This window comes from Lepisosteus platostomus, chromosome 10, assembly GCF_059453375.1.
Source record: "Lepisosteus platostomus isolate fLepPlt1 chromosome 10, fLepPlt1.hap1, whole genome shotgun sequence".
Classification (NCBI taxonomy): Eukaryota; Metazoa; Chordata; class Actinopteri; order Semionotiformes; family Lepisosteidae; genus Lepisosteus; species Lepisosteus platostomus.
The window spans coordinates 9672205-9691711 of NC_142620.1; the positions used below are offsets into that span (position 1 = coordinate 9672205).

Sequence of the window (19507 nt, forward strand, 5' to 3'; positions counted from 1 at the left end):
AGTTTGATGGGGCTGGTTCCGTAAAACGTACAGTGCCCAGCTTTTTGTTAGCAGCCGTCTTCCAAAAATCAACAGCACATTTCACTAAGTGCTATTTTTATGAAATGAGGGACATACGATTATTGTTACAGGACTTTGGGCAGGAGATAACAGGAAATTTGAAATTCGCCGTGCCTGTAACTTCAGAAGAATGACGCTGAGGTCTAAGAGACTTGCCAAGTACTTATTACAGCATGTATCGAGGGGTTCCTAGATACTGCACCATCAACCAGTATACTGTACAGTATGTGTATGCACGCAGTGTTTCTACAGCATGTGTGCGTAAGAGGGAGACACTCAGTGACTTAAACACTGAGTAAAAAACGCAATTTAATGATTATGCATTTACCTATTATGGAGTAGACGTCCCGTCCCGTAGTCTCCCCAACGGGCGGAGTCATTTTTTTTTACAAAAAACACAAGTCCACAAAAATAACAGAAGCATAGGGGTAACGTCATTACCACACTCCCGCAGTTTGGCTTCATTTACATCGTAAGGCTTTTCTGTTGTCACCGTGCTTTTGTTCCAAGCTATTTTATTGTCTTCACTACTGCAGTACTAATATAACTGCTGCACTTCACGATCCACCCACTTTTCTAAAGCTGCAACTTCAACATAATGGGTTGAATCGCCCGCAGATAAGAAGCGCATAGTGAAAACCTCTAAGAATACAGCGTGACTATCAGACAAATTAAGAGTTATAATAAACGATTAAAATCTCTTACCTATACCCTCGGTCCTATTTTCTGTTCTCCTATTAGGATGCGCCAGGCTTTTTCTGCATCAGCACCAAGAACAACAGGAACTCCCACCTGCTTAGGGACCGTCTGTAAACTCAATAGCAGAGTCGAAGTAAGGGATCATCCACAAGAGCCCAGTTTTCAAAATGCGACGCCGCAGTTACGAGGCGACTCTTCAAATCATTCGCCGAACAGAAACTTCGTTATTCATTTCTGGAATTTCAGTGAGCTCTAATATCTCAAGTGGGAATACGAATAACAACTGATATATAGTTATAAACATTTTACATCGTGACCGAGGATTTTGAAAACACCGTTGCAATAGTTGTACGAAAGCAATAGCAATTCCATCATTTAATATATTCTTATTGCAGACATACTGGATACATCACTGGAAACACAGAGGCTGTTCATTAACTAGACTCAACGTGTTCGGCAGGTAAAGGTAAGATTTTGACTAATTTTAAAATAAATGTGTTGAGCTGTGATGCTGGGATTCTGGCATAGACTTCACAAATAAAGCCTGACACCTGCTGGCCGAAATGTAATTTCCTGCAGTATCCGACAGAGATGGAGAGGTGGACAAGAGCCGTACCCAAGACTCGTATGGTCATTAATTAAATAATTTGGACAAAATCAATAAATAGAAAAAAAAATAAATCTCTCATATTAAACGATCTTAAAGGGGAAACATTTGAACAAGATCGCATTTTTCTGAAGGATTGAGATCAAATCTGGTAAAAACGATCATCTTACAGTGAATAAAACGGGGGGGGGATAATGACGTAGCCTTCACAGCAGGCTTTGATCGGGGTTTCCTGTACCTCGTAGATTCACTTTGAGTTGCCTAGTACTGGAGCCGACCAAGGCGATCAAGACTCCCAGTTAAGAGTCCAGCGTCCAGACCAGCAGGCGGTGCTAGACATTTCGCCGACAGCGCGGTTGAGGCAGAGAGGAAAAGCTTGGGTCTTCTTGACGCCACGTAATCTCTTTGTGTTGAATGAGCTCGCTGCTCGTCAGTGTCGCCGAGCGCTGGTGCTGAAAGGACAGCTCCGTCGTACAGAAGCCGACTGAAGGTGAAGGTCCTTTATAAAGTTTCGGGTTAGACTCTATTTTGAAGCGAGATGCTCGTTCGGCATTCCCCTCGTGAGCTTCTGTATGTCAAATGTTGCACATTACGGTGTTTCATTATTACCGTTCTTTTGTAAAACTGATGTACATATGCGCTGCGGTAATCTTGCACAACACGAAACCGGCGTTAGAAAGAAGATATCTTTTTAAAAACAGAGTCCGTGCTCTATTTCTGGCTAACGGCTATGAAAACAATTAAGACTGAGATGGAGTAAACAGCAGTAATGGACAAAACGCATTCGGTTGCTTTCAGTACAATTGTTAATTAAACGTACAGTATGTATAAGCAGCAAATTGCTAAAATAAGGAGTTACTCTTCTTTATATTCTAGATACAATTTTCCCACTTGATGCGGGGTATCCGTTTATTACAACAAAACATTTTATTGCCGAAAAAGGAATTTAATTTTTAATGAACGCTTGTGCAGTATGTTTATGAGATATGTGATTTCTGGGTCTGCCAATGATCTTGGAGTCACTGTTTTTGCTTTGATAATTGAAATAATCGAAAAATGACCACTGTACGGCTTCACCTGACATATCTTTTCTTTCTCTCCAGATAATAATGCGAATATGTTACTTCTGAATTAAATTGGTTCAAAACATGTCTGCACGCTGGGCTGAGTTTTCTTTACAAGCATCATTGTCGTGACTACTTGAAATCATCCGTTTACTGTATCAGATACTTCATTTAAACAACACATTTTTACCCTTTAATATACACAATATTTAATATGTAGAAAAGAAATGTTAATTAACACACATTTAAATATATCATGCAGAGTTATAACATCTGGAAACACCTTTCAGGGCTATGTAGTCACTGTAAGCCTCTAGTATTTATGGTTAATGCTCATTTCAGTAATCCGTTACCAGTGCGATAAAATTGTATAATAGCAGCTTTGACTTCATATAAGCGTTACGTACATACGTTTAGATGTACCGATTAATACTGTTAAGTCCTAATTACTGTACACATTCCCTAGATTATCTATCACACTAGATACCTTGTACAGTGCCTGCCTACAAAGCAAAATGCAACTGTTCCACAAATACCATTGATATCACTTTGTCTGAAAAAACAAACAAACAGTGCTGCACCTACGGGGCTTTGCAATAAGCAAACTCTTTACACTCTTAGACATTCGTATATTTCTATCTGAAAGTCTGGACTTTCAGAGAGAGAAGGACAATAATTGGGAGGTCACTGCATGGTCTGTCACACTAGGCACTTCAAGACAAAGCATCTCTGATGCCCACATTCAAAAATCACAATGGGGTCTCAATGTCTGACACAATGCCCGTATATTTCTAAGACGCGTTATTTGAGGAGGTTTTTCAAGTAGGTACACCCGAAGAAGGCTCCACAGTCGAGACGTTGTGTTTCCTTTCTTCGCTTTTCAGCAGGGAATAAACCTGGACTCGTTCCTTATTTTAAGGAGGTTCACCGGTGTATGCCTTAATTACTAGCGCCACGTCTTTATTTTTTCCCCCGGTAGGAATGTATTTCAAGATGCTGAAACTGAAGCTCCTCAATACCATTGCTCCTGCCTACTTCTTCACAGCCACGGTGGTCACGTTCGCCCTGCACTTTTATTTCTTCATACCGACCATTTTTGACAGACCCGGGGCTCGCCCCAGCGCATCCACGCTGCTCCACGCCGCCATCTTCCTCTTCCTAATGCTGAACGCGCTGGGCAACTACGTCATGACCATCCGCTATCCGGCAGAAAGCGCCAACGAGAGCGTGGTGCCCGTGTGTTCGCCCGACTGCCCGGATCGGGTGGATGCCCATTACCTCCTCAACGATCGACACTTTTGCAAGCTCTGTAAAAAAGTGATCTTGAAAAGAGACCACCACTGCTTTTTCACAGGGAACTGCATTGGAAACAAGAACATGCGGTACTTCATTATGTTTTGCATCTACACCTCAGGGACCTGTTTGTACTCTTTGGTGCTGGGTGTGGCATACCTGACTGTGGAATATTCTATTTCTTTCGAGAATCCCTTGACCTTCCTCACCCTTTTGCCTCTTTCCATTGGTTACTTTTTCTTAGGTGGGTTCTACATGGTGCTTATTTACTTATCATATCAGTTGGTCTAGACTTACTCTTTTTTAAAGTATCATATAGTAGATCTTTGATATCATGTCTATATGATATCTTTGATATCATATCTATATGATATCTTTGATATCATAGAGACGAGCTTAGAATTGGAGAACAAATGCTGACCTCCTATAGAGCCTAAAAGTTTCTAAAACAATGCTTTAAACTCAGGGCTAAAAATAAGATAGAGGATCTTCACCACAAGCACAGAGACAACGTATACTGTAGCATCCTAAGCATACTGTAGGATGAACTACTAATAGATGACTGTATTTGTTTGACTGAAACAGAAAAGCGTGTTTTTATAAGGTACAATACAGTACATAGAAAATATTTTTACAGGGCAAAAGTTCTTCTGCTGATCATGAAGAAATGTAGTTTTGGTGCACTAAACTTACGCTCACAAGAGTTTTTAAACCAGAGATTTGTGGCACTACAGTTGGAGGACTTTTGTCCGAAACATCTTCAAACCCATGATTTAAATGTATTTTTTCTAAATCTTGCATAAATATTTAGGAACATAAAATATTTCCTTTACAATCACAGCCTGTGTTATGAACACAGGTTTGTGTTTCTCAATTTAAAAGTCTAAAAAGCTGAGGTTACTGCTGGAAGTGGTGTTAGTGCGGCCAGTAGGGGGCGCTCACCCTGCGGTCTGTGTGGATCCTAATGCCCCAGTATAGTGACAGGGACACTATACTGTAAAAAAGCACCGTCCTTCGGATAACATGTAAAACTGAGGTCCCGACTCTCTGTGGACATTAAAATCCCAGGCTGTTTTTCGAAAAGAGTAGAAGTTTTACCCCTGCATCCTGGCCATATTTCCCCCTGGCCTTTACCAGTCATGACCCCCTAATAATCCCCCTCTCTGAACTGGCTTCATCACTCTGCTCTCCTCCCCACTGATAGCTGGTGTGTGGGGAGCGTTCTGGCGCACTATGGCTGCCGTCGCATCATCCAGGTGGATGCTGCACACTGGTGGTGGTGGAGGGGAGTCTCCATTACCTGTAAAGAGCTTGGAGTGGAGTGTCCAGAAAAGTACTATTTAAGTGTAAGGAATTATTATTCTCACCTGAAAGAATCGGGGTGGAGGGGTGGGTGTCTGTTTGGCGCTACGAAGCGGGAGCCGTGTCCCGGAGCCTGACCCGCGCTGGTTTTCCTGTGTCGCAGGTGCGGTCTCCGGGCTGCAGTTCTTCCTCGTCCTCATGCTGTACGTGTGGCTGGGCATCGGCCTGACCTGCGCGGGGTTCTGCTGCCAGCAGGTCCTGCTGGTGGCGCGGGGGCAGACCTGGTGCCAGGTGTGGAAGGGGCACCTGGTGGAAGCGCGCAGCTCCTGGAGGGCCAACCTGAGCGACGTCTTTGGGTCACGCTGGGTGCTGGGGCTCTTCGTGCCCGTGCAGACTGTGGAGGCCCAGCTGGCTGACGAGAAAAAGCACGACTGAGGACGGGCACCAGCTCGAGTGAGGATGGGCGCCGCACGCTGTTGTGGTGGGTCTGTGTCCCATGTCCCTCTTTCACATGCTCTGAGAACGTGTTCTGGATAAACCCAGCACTGCTGTATAAAACAGTTCACAATCGATTTGATTTTTGTCTTTTGCTGACGGTAAATCCACATGGGCTTTGTTGTGCAACTATTTTAGTACATAAAAATATCAGTTTTGTTCTAATTGATTGGAACGCCAGGTTATTGTCCTAGCTTTTTTTTTAACTTCTCATGTTGCGGTTATATTATATGACTCAAAATCAAGGCTTATGGTGAAGAGAGGAGAAAATGCTACAGCTGCCATACACTCAGCACAGTGAAGAATTCCTTATAGACTTGGCTTCCCTCCACAAGTAGCATTGCCTCTTGTAATGGTTTATGCAGAAATCCTTTAAAACTATGCACTGAAGTCATTATTAGTGTTTTTTATTTTTCTGGAGCGTATGGGTGAGTAGTATTTCTGGTATGGTATGATAACAAGAAGACAACAATACTCTTGAAAACATGCTCATTTTCTCTCTCTCCTTGCAAACAGGAGGCAATGAATGTTTGTACTGATGCAGAACATTCAGTGATGATATGCAGTGTTGGCACAGCCTAAAGTGCAGAATGAAGGAGGTTATAAAACTCTCAGTGCTGATAGCATTGCTCTGTTGAATAACACTGAGCATAACACAGTAGCATGGCATGGTACACTCAGCAAGGATGGTGGTTATAATCTACCGTGTCATATGTTTATATTAAGCACTTTAAGGTGATTGGTTTTAAAGGATCTATATAAATAAGGTTTATTATTCTTAAAATTAATTGAAGTGTATATCTTTTTGTCCATTGATATTTAAATGTTATTGTTCTAACAATGTTTCTTTCAGCATTTCTAACTACAGATCCTCTTTGAAACAGGCATGAACAGACTATCTTCCTTCCAGCAAGGGTATCACCAGTGCTTCCATTCCTGTTGTGTGCTGGGGTGGTACGAACCCAGGGGAATGTTGTCATCTTCCAGCCCTAAACTTTTGAGACAATCACTAATGCATTGCAGTCTACCAATGCCTCACAATTTCCCACCTCAGAAAAAATTGTAACTGTAAAATAAGAAACATAAACATGCACAGCAACAATGAAGGATATGTATGCACAGAACTGAGCGTTGAAGGCAGTGTTACTATAGAGTGGCTCAAGCACATTCAATTTGCCTGTATTCAGCGCTATTTCCCAAATAGTTTATCAGTAGAAGGTTCTCTCTGGCAGAAAATAGGAGTTCATCCACACTATTGGTGTTGTCTGTGAAAAAGACTAAATTCGCATTGAATTCAGGAATTACTAGTTTTCCTTTGGTGTTCATCTTAAAGCAGAAGGGCTACTCACTACTCTCTTACGAGGTTATAAAATTAAGACTGGAAATCACAGGAAACCAAGTATATACTGAACATAAAAAACATAAAGAACCTTAATGACCTAAAACAACAGCACAATAAAGTTTTCAGGAAGATGTCAGTCATTTTTCTAGCAGATGAACTGACATTTTATAACAGACATGACACAGGGGAATTCATTATACTGATTATCATTTGTCATCACCAACAGTGTTTGACGCTCAACGATCGACGATCAACTGGGAAAGTTACAGGCTAGCACCACTGTTGGAAGCAATACATCTACAATGCATGCTTTACACCAGGTTGCAGGACAGCATAACTGTCAACTTCGCAGATTGCATAAAAGCGATTGTTACATGACCTGCGTGAGGATGTGTGTTGTCTTGCTGGAATATCATCATGTTGGGATAACAAGGCTCCAGGGAGGGCAGCAGTGAGGTCCCAAGACTAGATCAGTGCAGCGCTATGCAGTCAAGGTTCCGTCAATCGATAAAGGCATTCTGTTGTTAAAATGTGAGGCATATTGGTTTCCTTCTGCATTTTTAATTCTTGTTTTTACCAGGCTTAACATTCCACAGACTAAATCATCTGTGTCCAATCAACTCTCTCACTAATGAAGTGATTAAAGGTTTTGCCAGCAGTCAAAAGCCACTCAGCTATCATTGTCAGACATGAAAGTTCAGTTTACCAAAACATTTGATCAATATCCATGATCCACATCCTTTTTCTAAAAGCATGCATCCATAAACATAATGATACATTTATTTAAATGCTCTGTATATGATAAAATGTGCAGTTTTGGGATAGTAACCTTATCTTCAAGACACAGTGCATATAGCTGAACTTTTATTGATGGGAACTATTACAAAACATAAAACCCTTGAGAGGATTTTCAGTATCATGCATTTATGGTGAAGTGTTGCTCTTTGTCTGTAGCAAAACCATTGTGAAATACGAGTTGGATTAGCAAGGGATGTCTGTGAAGTGCTTGCTTTTTAATCAAGAAAATATTTTTTAAAGATTTTATCCCAGATTTCTGCCAAAGTAAAGACGTTTATAATCACACATTTCTCTACTTTAAGAATTTGTGTAATATTATAACTTTTTAAGAATTTCAAACAATCTAAGAACCTTTTCTTAGTCAAGTATTATTAAAAATAGTTCAGAGTCCTTTCATTTTTTTAATTAAATACAAAAGAATTATGGACAATGCCAAAAGTAATCATGGACAACAAATCAAATGTGAATATGAAACCAAAATGTGCCAAGAAATTAGGAAATATGCTTCTACAAATTTACCATGTGTACAGTATAGAATAATACTTTGTGTCATAGTTTGTATCATAGAGGATGGTTTGTCAACTGTCTTTGTTAAACTTGAAATAGTTTTTAAATCTTCCAGAATCAGAAAAGTTTTTAAGATATATTTTTCAAAGACATCGGGTGGTGTCATATGATAGTATTGTGTTCTCTGTAATTTTAACTAAAGCTGATGCGTACATTAAAAAAATTAAAACATCTTGAAATCATGGTTTCAATGGTAGGACCCATCATTAAGCTAAGACTTCGGGAGTTAAAGATGATAAATATATTCGGAGACAGAGATACAGTAAGGGGTTAGGAAGGGCTTTGTGATGAAACTTTGTATTCTTGAAAAGCAAATCCTTTGTAGGCTATTATAATTATTGTCTCTCGTTGTACTTTATTCCTGTTGCAAAAATAAACTTAAAACATTGTCTTTGGTATTGATTAATCTCTTTCCAAATGAAAGGTAATTGGAAAAGATAACACGTTTAACAATCAATAAACAGTTTAGTATTTTAGAAAGGGACACACCGTTACCTTCTGAGCGGGATGTGTGATTAAGTTTAGACTTCACTCCTAAAGCTCTTTATAATACTTATTCTAAACAGTCAGGTAGTTTAGACCCAGGAAGTTCTTTTTGAAAAAGGCAGGATTTTTTTTCCGGTAAAGCAAGGATTTAAGGAAACACCAGTCTTCTTGGCGGAGTAGCTGTGCTACAAAATTCTGAATAAACAACCTGTGCCAGAGGTCCTGGAAGACAATATTTCTATGTAAACTTGAAACTCACAGAAAACTGCAAATGATGCGAGTAGAGAATTTAAGGAAGGTTTCAACTTGCTTGCTCAATTGCGACAGAAGCAGTAATCGAGGGTTGATAATCTTTAAGCCACGGTGAGGTCAAATAAGAGCAGCCCCACAGTCTGCAAGCAAATGATGGAACAGCCACAGCACAAGATTGTTGTAGCGGAGGAACGCAGTCATACTTCTCACAGATTTCCAATAATCTGGTGCTGGTGGACCTGCCTGCATCCGAGGAAGGCTTAACTCGAAGGCTTAACAGTCACCAATTAACAAAGCATTTACTGATGAAGGTGGGAAGAGCGCAAGAGAAAACGTAAAAGAACACAAGGAGAACATGCTAGCTTCACACATAAAGAGCTTAATTGATGTCTGCTGAATGATGTTCAACTGATCCATTTTTGCAATGCAATTCAGTATAACACTTTATTGGTGGGAAAAGTAGATTAAGCCCGCTGCTATACATGATGTGAGTACATCATAGATATAAGCTGACCCTGAGCAAGCAAGCTTGAAACGGTTGGTTTCAAGAACATTGGTGGCAAGGGATGTGCTTTTTAGTTTTCTGTTCAAGAGCTACGTTAAAGTGATTTATTAAAAACACAATTTTACTTTTCATTGCCTGTATTTGCATGTGAACTGTTTTGTATAGATATTTATCTTTTTAGAATGGAAGTCAACATATAACTATTGTTCAGAAGAAAGTTTTAGAAAAACGATTTAGTTTATTAAGCAAACGTCAATGCAAACAATCTAATAAAAAAGTACAAAAAAGTGCACTTCAATAAACAAATGAAAGGTCATAAAAACAGGTATGTTTTTGTGGCATTTTCTGCCTTCTCTGAGGGTTGCATAGAGTAACATCATTACCTTCTGCAAATCTCTCAAGCATAATTACTAGACTTAATTTTGCTTTGGATAAAACACATATTTGCCAATCATCTTTAGATCTTCAGAAGACAGCATTTTTAAAACCACAGAAACATATTCATAACACAGAAATGCATCATGAAATATTTGCTAACCCTTACAAAATCTATACATCTCCCAAATAATATTCACATTACTATACAGTTGTACATCACAGATCTTTACAAGGGCTAATTTCAGGATTCCTAATTTTCATACAATGACATAAATCAGATGGAAAACTTTTGTGCGTGATGTTTTACTTTTATAAAAAAAAAACGCCATTGAGATACTGCGTACTCTTGCTGGCCAAACATAGAGGCACAGTTTATATTCAGATAATCAGCTGCTACTATTACACAATCACTTTCAGATTTAGGTTGTATGGAAGTTGCAGAGCTGCTAATCTACTTCAACAGAACAAACACTGGCGTACCAGGATACAGAAGAATACATTTAAGATAAGTGCTCTCCTTTAAAGAACATTCACAGCACTTGCTTTCCTTATTGTACTGTACATAAGCAGAGATGGAAAGTGGATAAGAATCAATATAAAAGACCGGGCAAGACATTTTTAATAGATTTCATGTTCACATCCCTAATTATAAATGACACTTGAAAACAAAGTTTTTCATATGCTGAAAGGGCTTTCAGTTTCCTTTTAAAGATTTTCTCAAACTATTACAAGAGGCATGACACACAGTGATCTTTTACCCAGCATGGATTTTTACAATCACCCTGGGATTTTCCACTATAAATAGGTAACTGACCTTATCTTGAGGGTACATTGTGTTAATATACAATATCATGTTCTAATAAAAGACAGTAGCAGATGAAGATAATCACATTATTTTGGACCTGCCAACACCCCAGTGAAGATGCAAATGATCAAAGCACTAAAAAACAAAGTTTTTAAGGTACTTTTAAGCTCCAAGTTCAACGTAACAGGAGTACAAAAATGAATTAATGTAAGCTTTAACACCCAAGGCATAACATGAAAACAAATATAATACACAACCTCATTAATATTTCGTGCTGCAGTTAATTACAAAATGTACAGTGATGACCAATATAAAAAGAAGACAGATGTCACTGAGAAACAAAGAAATTAAGCAATGTGTTAATGCCTTGGAAGCATGTGCTTAAACTGAAAACAAATGGCATAGAAGGCATGCTGTTTAAATTTTTGCAAGAATGAGTGAGGTAGTTGATCTCAGGATTATACAACATTAGTCCAAATATGATGTGTATTTTGAACAGTACAAGGCAAGACATTACAGGTGAATAAAAACTAATGCCTGTAAATGGCATTAAGAAGCTTCTTCTTAAAAATGCAGATGGACTTTTGCTATTTGACACAGTTTCCTGCAATCCAAACCAGCCGCCAAAACTCTAGATTCAACCTATGACACTGTTTTAACAAGCGTCTCCTTTTCACAATTATCAATGCAGCTCAGGACAGAAAGGGCATGATGGTCTCGAAAACATCATATGAACACAAAAATATCCTACCACGTACAGTATATACTGTATGACTGCAAGCATTTAAAATTGTCTAGCATGAAGGCTCCATTTCTAAATGTTGATCTAGGTTAACCCTCTAGGTTTCCAAATAAAGACCAAATAAAATGAAAACACAAAGTATCACAAAAAGCAAAGCAAACAAAAGGATCATTTACTTAAAAGACGGATGAAGTTATCTTAGATAAAATATACTAAGAATTCCGTATTGTCTATAAGAATAAGCATTAGCCTTCAGACAACTAGGAATGACAGCTGACAGGCTGTTTTCCGTTTTCTTTTATTTGCTTAGGTCTCTACAATAGAGACATTTTAATCTCAATGTGACAACCTGCTACAATTAATAGAATGAAAATTGTTCATATCAGTAACACAACAAGCTAAAAATGTGCCATTGTTTGAGAGATCATCAGTCAAAACTCACCCCAGACTGGAATACAATAAAATACTCCTATTCCAAATAATCATCAAATACTTGAAAAAATCACAGCGTATTGAGGATTATAAATTGACAAAGCAGACATGAAAGGAATAAAATGATTTGAGATGGTGAAATAAGACATTAAATTTTTTGTTTTTACAAATTTAAATTAAACTGATCAATGCATTCAGAGGTAAAGTGAAACGGATATAATTTAACATGATCACTCCCACTTTTTTCAAAGAATCTAACCAATCTAAATGAGAGAGGTGTTATTTTAGTTCAGGATGATGTCAAAATACTGAATTGCAAACTTCGGAAAAATTCTGAAACGCAGACTCTAGCAACACTGATAAGTAAAAGGAAAATTTTTACTTTAAAAAACATCTTTAAAACAAAATAAACATAGTGCAGGCCAGAAGATTTTAACAAAAGCACAGCATGGTAAAAAAAAGTTCTATAACACAACACTCACAGCATCAGGGTATAGATGTTTTAAGATACATTGACATTCTTAACGTCTTTCAGTTTCTTGTTTTTTTTTTTGGAGGTGAAGCAAAAGCTGTATTAAATAAATAAATGAAGCAAATTCATATGCATCTTTTTAATATATACCCACAAAAATAAACTTAGGGTTACCATGGTACCACGCCACAATTTGATCTCCCAAAATGTTATTCTAGGAGAACACTAAATTAAACAACCAAGAGGCAGGTTCCTTACCTTTAGGCAACCAGACTTAAGCATTTAACAATGCATCACTGATCTCATCCTTTTCAAAAGAAGTAACACCGTCGCTTTTTTGCTGTAACGGTGTTTTTGCACAGACTGAACAGAATACACTTCCATTCAGGAACAAGGTACCACATTTTAGAATTAAAAAATACAGTGTATGAGGTGAAGGATGCCTTCAGGAAAAATAAAGTTTTTAGCAAATTCTGTTACTCACTGTCTTCATTTTGAATGCAAATGTAATATTTAACAAAAAAAATAAATCAACATAAGCACATTAGATTTGAATTAAAAATATATAAATAAGACCCTGCTTTAAAAAGGATATATGGAAATATCTGCTTTTGCAAAACTCCATCAGTAACGTATGACAGATGGATGCACAAAGTTACTGCCAACAATACCTCAGACAGTGGCCATTTAAGTTCCCTCTTTTGCTTGAATGAGATAGACAAGTTATTCAATGCCATCCACCTGCCAAAGGTGTATTTGACATGTTGCTAAATAAAGCCACTTGCACAATTTTACTACATCACAGCACTGGCGTACTCAGAACTACGAAGACAGCGCTGAGTATATCAGTGCTTTGGATGCTAAGATATCTGAGCAGCTGACATCCCAATGGTACATATACATGATACATCAGTAACTCCTTGCAGTCCTTCCTAATTCTGTAGATCCCAAGACTGCAGGAAATGAATGGACTTCAAATGAGCATGGCACTATAAACTGACATTTCTAAAAGCAAACTCTGTTAGGAAGCCAAATATTTAATAGATATTATCCTATGCACTAAATTAAGTAATGGTATATTATTGCTATTTAAATATATCATAAAACGGTGCTATGTTTTTGTGAAATCAGTGTTCTATGTTTCTTTGTTTTTTTAAACTTGTTTAGCACATTTAAACATCACCAACTATCATATTCTTTCATACTAGCAGAGATCAGAGATGGCATTTATAAAAAAAAACTAGTGTAGAGACCCTAATAACATACAACCAAAACACGCCAAACCAATTCCGTTTACTAAATGCTACTAAGAATCTCCCTTACTAGAGCCAGCCAAATTGATGTTCAACATTTTCTACAAGCCCTTTTAACCCACCATGCCCTAAAAAGGAACGACTGTGACTAGTGTTCAGGGACTAACACAGCTACTTCATCTTCCTTTGGCTGACAAGATTCTGACAACTGTCCCTCACACTATTTGGATAAAACCAAGCCGAAAATGACATGCTCAGTTGCTCAAGGTTCCAGAGTGACCAATAGAAAACAAATAAATAAAGGTGCTACAAGCTATCGTTCATTTTATTATAAGGTGCGTTTAACTCTTACAAGATGCAAAGAAAGCCTCAGTCAGCACACCAGGGCATAGGCATCACAGATAAAAGCAACCAAACGCAGGCAAATTAGGCGAGGGGCTGCTCTGTCTCTCTACACCCTGGAGGGGCGTCCTCGAGCGCTCCTGCGTCTTAAGGTAGGGTCTGGATCTCTTTCTCGCCTCCATCCTCGGCCATAGAGGGCTCACATTCGAGCATGGCCAGCTGAAGCTTAGTCCAGATCTGAGGGTCTCCGCTCCGGATGGCTTCCACAAAGAGGTCGGCGTGCGCTTTCAGGCGCTCCAGCTCACTCTGCGTCTTCCGGTTCTGCCGGATCAGCTCCTTGGTCCTTAGCGTGATGCCCAGAAGGCCGGATTTGTGGAGGATGTTGTAGGTGTTACAGAAGCGCTTCCTCTTGTTCCTCTTCTCCAGCACGGAGCCCTTCTCTTCCGGGTCCGGGTCTGGGTCCGTGCGAGAGGGAGACGCGGCAGCGGGGGGGACAGGGGCCAGACCAGGTGAGCGTGCCGGCGGGGGTGCCTCCTGGGAGCACGCAGGCGGCGCGGGCTGACCGCCCGATGAAGCGCTTTCCGTTTTGGAAAGAGAGGAGTGGTGCTTCCGAGTGCTGGGCTCGGGCGTCAGCGGCAGAGGGAGGCCGGATGGCGTGGGACTGGCTGTGCTGGACAGCCGACTCAGCTGTTTCTCCCTGCTGTGCCGCCGGTGTCTGAGTGCGCTGGCTCTGTCCACACGGGCGGAGGCCGAACCACTCCTCTCTGAAGAGCCAGAAGCACCATTCTCTGAGGAGCTCTCCCCAGGGTGAGGGGCTATTTTGGGGTAGGATTTCAGGATGGGCAGGTACTTCTGCGATCGGCGCCTCTTGTCCTGGGGTCCCTTCTGCGTGTTTGTGATACCGTTAGAAATGACAGGCTGGAGGAACACAACCTGAGGCTGGGGAATCACTTCTATAGCTGGTTGAAAGCCCCAGGGCTTCACAGCAGGGGGGCAATTACTTGCCTGAAACCAGACAAATGTAGCAATCATTTAGCTATTTTTAACATGCAGATTACATAAAAAAATAAATTTACTAAACCTAAAGATATTTTGGGCACTACCACTAACCCTCCCTGTTGAACTGTGCACAATGCAAAAAGACTGATGATTTCTCCAATCAGATGATGGAAATTAGTTAGGAAAATTAGGAAAGAGAAATCACACTCACATAACAGGTTATGCTCCTTTGAATCATTAAAATGGATGATTCAAAGGAGCGATCAAAGGAGTGATCATCTTGTGTTACACAGACATCGGACACACAAACAGCAATAAATCTATATCACTGCCAAGTTAATGACGGCACAGATTATAAACTCTGAAAGAGCCAAACAGGGAGCTCCTCTGCACCTGTTTCAGAAGGACGTTGTTCATGATGATCATGGGAGAAAGGCCAGGGTAACCTCCCCCCATCACTGCCAGCTGTGGCAGCTGAGATTTAGACTTGATGCTCTGGGCTGAGGTTTTCTGTCCATCCTCAGCATCTGTCTGCTCCACCGCACTCAGATACTCAGAACTAGCATCTGGGAGTCAAACATATGGCAGGTCAGTCAGCGCTGCGAGCTGAGGGCAGGTAAAACAACTATATTAAATAAGGCAAAGTTCCTATCAGAAGGCATTACCATCTACTGCAGCAGTCAACTTAGAAGAGGAGAAGACCAACCAGTGGAACACTGTCAGCATTCTTTCAACTCCTGCCTGGTTGGTCCAAACCAGCATTTTTAGAAAAAGTACACTTCAAAGTAATACAAGACACTGTATCATGATAGCGGCTTCATTTGAAGCAGACGTTAACACAAAAACGAAACCATAATATAAGGTAAAACAAGCTGACACAAAGAAAAGGAGTCTGGCCATTTGGCACAGATTAGATTTGATCTGGAGCAGCCCCACCTGGATGATGCTTTTTGTCCCCCCTTTCCAGCACAGAACCCACATTTATTTCTTGCCATGCACATCCACAGATGTGAAGGGATTGTGACAGGAACAACAGCCATGAGTAGGATACACACCGGAGAATCCCGAGTCCCGCTCCGACTCATTCCTCCCCTTGTCTGGCTGCAGGTTTTTCAGCGTGTCCATCATGTCAGCATGCAGCCCAGCTGACAGCCTCCTGTGGCTTTCTGCTTTCCCTCTGTTACTCATGGCTGATCGGGCTCCCTGCGTTCAGCCAAGGAGCATCTCTCTCACTCGGGGGACTGTCTGTGGACCAAAGACAGGGGCGAACATCAGCAGGGAAGCATCACAAGCAGACCCGTGTCAGCAGCAGGCGTAATGTCTCGTACATCCTTACAAAACACGTCCTCGGTCTTGTGTGCTAGCCGTGCGTCTTATCCTGACAAACTTTAATTGGGAGCCCCAAGGAAAGACGTCCAGTGTAGCACAGTGACTTGTCGAGTTCAGCCTTGAAGTCTGTAAATCATTCCCTGCATGCAGAAGCCTATGAATGGGGAAACAATGTTTAATGCCGTGCAGTAGATCTGAAGAGTTTTGGAAAAGCAGAAAAAGTATAATTCTCCAGATCTTTCATTCAATGTGCCGTACCAAGAAACACGTACATTTCTCTATTATCTCATCCTAATTTTTAAGAGAAAAGGCAATTATGTGATGCTGTTAATCATAGTTAGTTATACAACTTCACCAGACACAACGCATTACAGCATTGAACAGAAAGCTTTCCTTCTTACATACAGAAGCTAATGAATTCACAAAGGCCAACAGTGACGTCAGTAGCAAACTGCACCAGAGACATAAACCAAACATCTCGGAAACTGGGGCAGACTGAATAAAGAATAAAGTATTTCTCTCTTACTATCTTCTTTGAACTAAATATCTTCAGCTGTGGCCACAGCGAACAAGACCAATATAAATAGTAATGTGTTCTTCGTTTTCTCATAGACCGACAAGCAGTTTAATTTTAAAATAGCATTTATGACGTAGCTAGTATGAAAGTGGAAAATGATTCGGGTCCGAGAAGTGTAAAAGCCGGCCACACTAAAGGCCGTTTCACTCAGCACTGACTGTACAAAAACGAGAATGCATTTCGTTCATCAAATCACAATTTACAAAATAAGTAAAAATAATCGCACTTATGCATGTTGCCATCCGACTCTCGCAGCGGCATATTAAACCCTTTGTAAAAGAAAATTACGTCCCACGTTGACGAATACACTGCACGTACATAAATCCCAGCGATGCAAGAACCAAAATATTATCGCAATACTATAGACACGCGAAGACTGTAGAAGAGTCAAATGTTTTCTGCATTTGTTTAACGTCCTATTCAAGGGAGTCTGCTTGCTCCTTGCACAGATTCCAATCGTTTCGGCAGAAACTAACCCAAGATTTGCCTTATCTAGATTTCTTGCAGCCCGAGCTGTAACTGTAGCTTGCTGGCCTGTGACAGTTCCTGATACACGACGCACGACACGCGACCAGCACCACATCCCTCCGGATACACAAAGTCCCGCATAGATAGGTAAAGGTCATCGCCTACTTACTCACTGTCGACAGCTCGCTTAAAAACGTTAACAGGTTAAAAAATATACACCTTTTCTTCAAAACGCTGCTGAAGAAAACACAGCATCACGACGATAACAAGCTAAAGACTCCCTCTTTTCTGTTTCGTTTACGACTCCATGAGTTCGTTTACGGCGGGATCCAGCAAGCGTTGCCAGGGGAGCGTTCGTGACGTCACTGTATTTTGCGGCGGAAAAGCCCGCCCATTGTCCTTTTACGGCCCTCTAATTGGAGTTCGGTAACGGCATTGAGCCCCGAAACGTGACCCGTTTGCTTAAACTGAAGCAGACGACTGTGTAGTATTGTGTGTATATTAGGAAGTTTGTATTATGTTTTAGGTTCAGTCGTTATTAATATCATTGTAATTATTGATTTTGCAGGTTTAATATTAGGTTCCTTAAGAGTGGGTAATAATATTACATGTCCCAGAAAAGATGACAGGGTGTCTTTGTATTAAAGGTTACATAGTCGTTCAAGTACTGTAGAATAGGTGTAGAATTTAAGACCCGCGAGTGCATTTTTGTCAACCTTGCTTTCAAATCGAGCAAGGTCAGCAGTATGTGAGACCGTAAAGACCGTGCAACGAAATAATTCTGCCGTGACGAAGCAAGCTCTGTTACAGTATGTAAAGTACGTGAGATGACCTTGCTGCATCATTTTACTTTCAAAACAAATTCACCTTAATTTTTGAGTCAGATTTACACTGGTTACTTACGTAAGCTGATAAAGACGCTGTAATTCAGAATTTAAACCATTTACTTTCATTTAATCAATCATTTAATTCAATCAATACTGTGGCTGGTTTTAATTACCCCTCTTGTTTGACAACAGTGAGTGCATTGATTTTGTTTTGTTGTTTTTTTGCATTTCCATCTTATTACAGGAATGCTAGATTTCCTGGCAGTCGTTTTGGTTTTTAGCTTGCAGACTGGAAAAAGTTAATGACTTGTACATTCAACTCTGACAGAAGTCCAAGAATGATAATGAAAGCATATCCACACAGTACTTGTGAAGTAAAAAAAAAAATATTACAAATTAAAAAACTTAACCTCCCTTGAGCAAGTCTTCCTGTGGGCTTCAGAAGCCTGGATGAAGCTCTTCCAAGAAGAGTGAGTTGTATTTATGAGTCATGCTAAAGAAACAGAGAGACCCCCGTGAAAGTTTCTTTCTGAGAACTGTAGCTTCAGCTTTGCGTATTTCCAGTGGTTTTAACCCTAGGCGGATTTGTTCTGTTGCATTTTTTGTTTGGTGGACAGTTGGCTCTGTACAAGTAGAGTAAAATATATATATATGTTTTTAAAAAAGGACACACAATTAAAGGTTTCATAAAAAAATGAGCTAAAGCAACATAGCCTCAAAAACACAGGTTCTTACTTAAAAGAAAATGTGAAGAGGGGAATGCCTTTTCATTCAAATTACTTTTAGAACAGAAAAGTTAAAAGTTAACTGGGAACAAAGCTTTGAACTTTAGATTTTCTCACTGTAATTATTGTCTATTAGCTTGACCTTTTCATAGACTTTCATGCCAAGTACATGGTATTACTGGTGTCATATATACAGAGAAGGTATCGCTAAGCTCCCATTCCAAGGGAAAGTAATCTAGTAATCTCTCAGATTTAGCCACTAAACATTTGACAATCAGATACATTTACATTATAATAATAACAACCTTAATTTTATAAGCAATCTTCGATTGCTTTTCGATAAAACAATCTAACAAGAGAAACAGGTATGTACAAATTAAATTAAACAGAATGAAAAGCTAGAGTATAAATGTGATTTTTGAAAGTGCTGAATGCCTGGGGAGATCTCATGTGGGCTGTCCTGGAGCATACGAATGGAAACCCCATTCTCCCAGAGTCTGGAGTTAGGTTTTAGGAACTGAAAGAAACCCAGAGTCCAACAAATGTGCTAGTGTGTAGGGAATTAACAGTTTGCTGCAATTATTAGAAGGTGTTCTATTTAAGCTCGTGAAAGTGAGCTGCAGTATTTTGAATCTTGTTCTGATATCAACAGGGAACCAGTGCAAGGAACCTAACCAGGTGGTCCAGT

At 40.0% G+C, this 19507-nt stretch overlaps 3 protein-coding genes across 15 annotated transcripts in view; 1 reads left to right on the top strand and 2 right to left on the bottom strand.

Moving 5' to 3' along the window:
* tmem63c (transmembrane protein 63C) overlaps window positions 1-885 on the bottom strand; it is a 47860-nt gene extending 46975 nt beyond the window's left edge. The window contains exon 1 of one of the 2 annotated variants that reach the window (XM_088648015.1): window positions 766-885. The gene's annotated coding sequence lies outside the window, so the exon portion shown is untranslated. The remainder of the gene's footprint in view (window positions 1-765) is intronic. The other variant, XM_088648018.1, reaches the window with a different exon arrangement.
* Window positions 886-956: 71 nt separating this feature from the next.
* On the top strand, window positions 957-8618 carry zdhhc22 (zDHHC palmitoyltransferase 22). Of its 3 annotated transcripts, XM_088648023.1 has the most exons (4): window positions 1355-1856; window positions 3410-3967; window positions 5189-5506; window positions 6405-8618. In XM_088648023.1, the coding sequence occupies exons 2-3, from the start codon at window positions 3412-3414 to the stop codon at window positions 5458-5460; spliced, it is 828 nt and encodes a 275-aa protein (XP_088504149.1). In that variant the 5' UTR covers window positions 1355-1856; window positions 3410-3411; the 3' UTR covers window positions 5461-5506; window positions 6405-8618. The 3 variants fall into 3 exon arrangements, with proteins under 3 accessions (XP_088504147.1, XP_088504149.1, XP_088504146.1); XM_088648021.1 differs by lacking the exon at window positions 1355-1856 and adding an exon at window positions 957-1225 and having other exon boundaries at window positions 5189-8618; XM_088648020.1 differs by having other exon boundaries at window positions 5189-8618.
* A 1070-nt stretch (window positions 8619-9688) lies between these two features.
* cipca (CLOCK-interacting pacemaker a) lies at window positions 9689-17637 on the bottom strand. 10 transcript variants are annotated; one of them, XM_088648027.1, is made up of 5 exons: window positions 17487-17637; window positions 16222-16376; window positions 15949-16138; window positions 15287-15459; window positions 9689-14899 (listed from the first exon to the last, which is right to left on the bottom strand). In XM_088648027.1, the coding sequence occupies exons 3-5, from the start codon at window positions 16079-16081 to the stop codon at window positions 14042-14044; spliced, it is 1164 nt and encodes a 387-aa protein (XP_088504153.1). In that variant the 5' UTR covers window positions 16082-16138; window positions 16222-16376; window positions 17487-17637; the 3' UTR covers window positions 9689-14041. The 10 variants fall into 10 exon arrangements, with proteins under 10 accessions (XP_088504153.1, XP_088504156.1, XP_088504150.1 ...); XM_088648030.1 differs by having other exon boundaries at window positions 16230-16376; window positions 17437-17598; XM_088648024.1 differs by having other exon boundaries at window positions 17437-17598.
* Between the last annotated feature and the right edge of the window lie 1870 nt (window positions 17638-19507).

Excerpts from the sequence above, each read along its gene's own strand:
- zdhhc22 (XM_088648021.1), top strand. The coding sequence starts at position 3,412 with ATGTATTTCAAGATGCTGAAACTGAAGCTCCTCAATACCATTGCTCCT. Across the intron at positions 3,968-5,188 it reads CATTGGTTACTTTTTCTTAG|GTGCGGTCTCCGGGCTGCAG; the intron begins GTGGGTTCTACA and ends CCTGTGTCGCAG.
- cipca (XM_088648027.1), bottom strand. The coding sequence starts at position 16,081 with ATGAGTAACAGAGGGAAAGCAGAAAGCCACAGGAGGCTGTCAGCTGGG. Across the intron at positions 15,460-15,948 it reads GCGGGACTCGGGATTCTCCG|ATGCTAGTTCTGAGTATCTG; the intron begins GTGTGTATCCTA and ends TTTGACTCCCAG. Across the intron at positions 14,900-15,286 it reads ACAACGTCCTTCTGAAACAG|GCAAGTAATTGCCCCCCTGC; the intron begins GTGCAGAGGAGC and ends GTCTGGTTTCAG.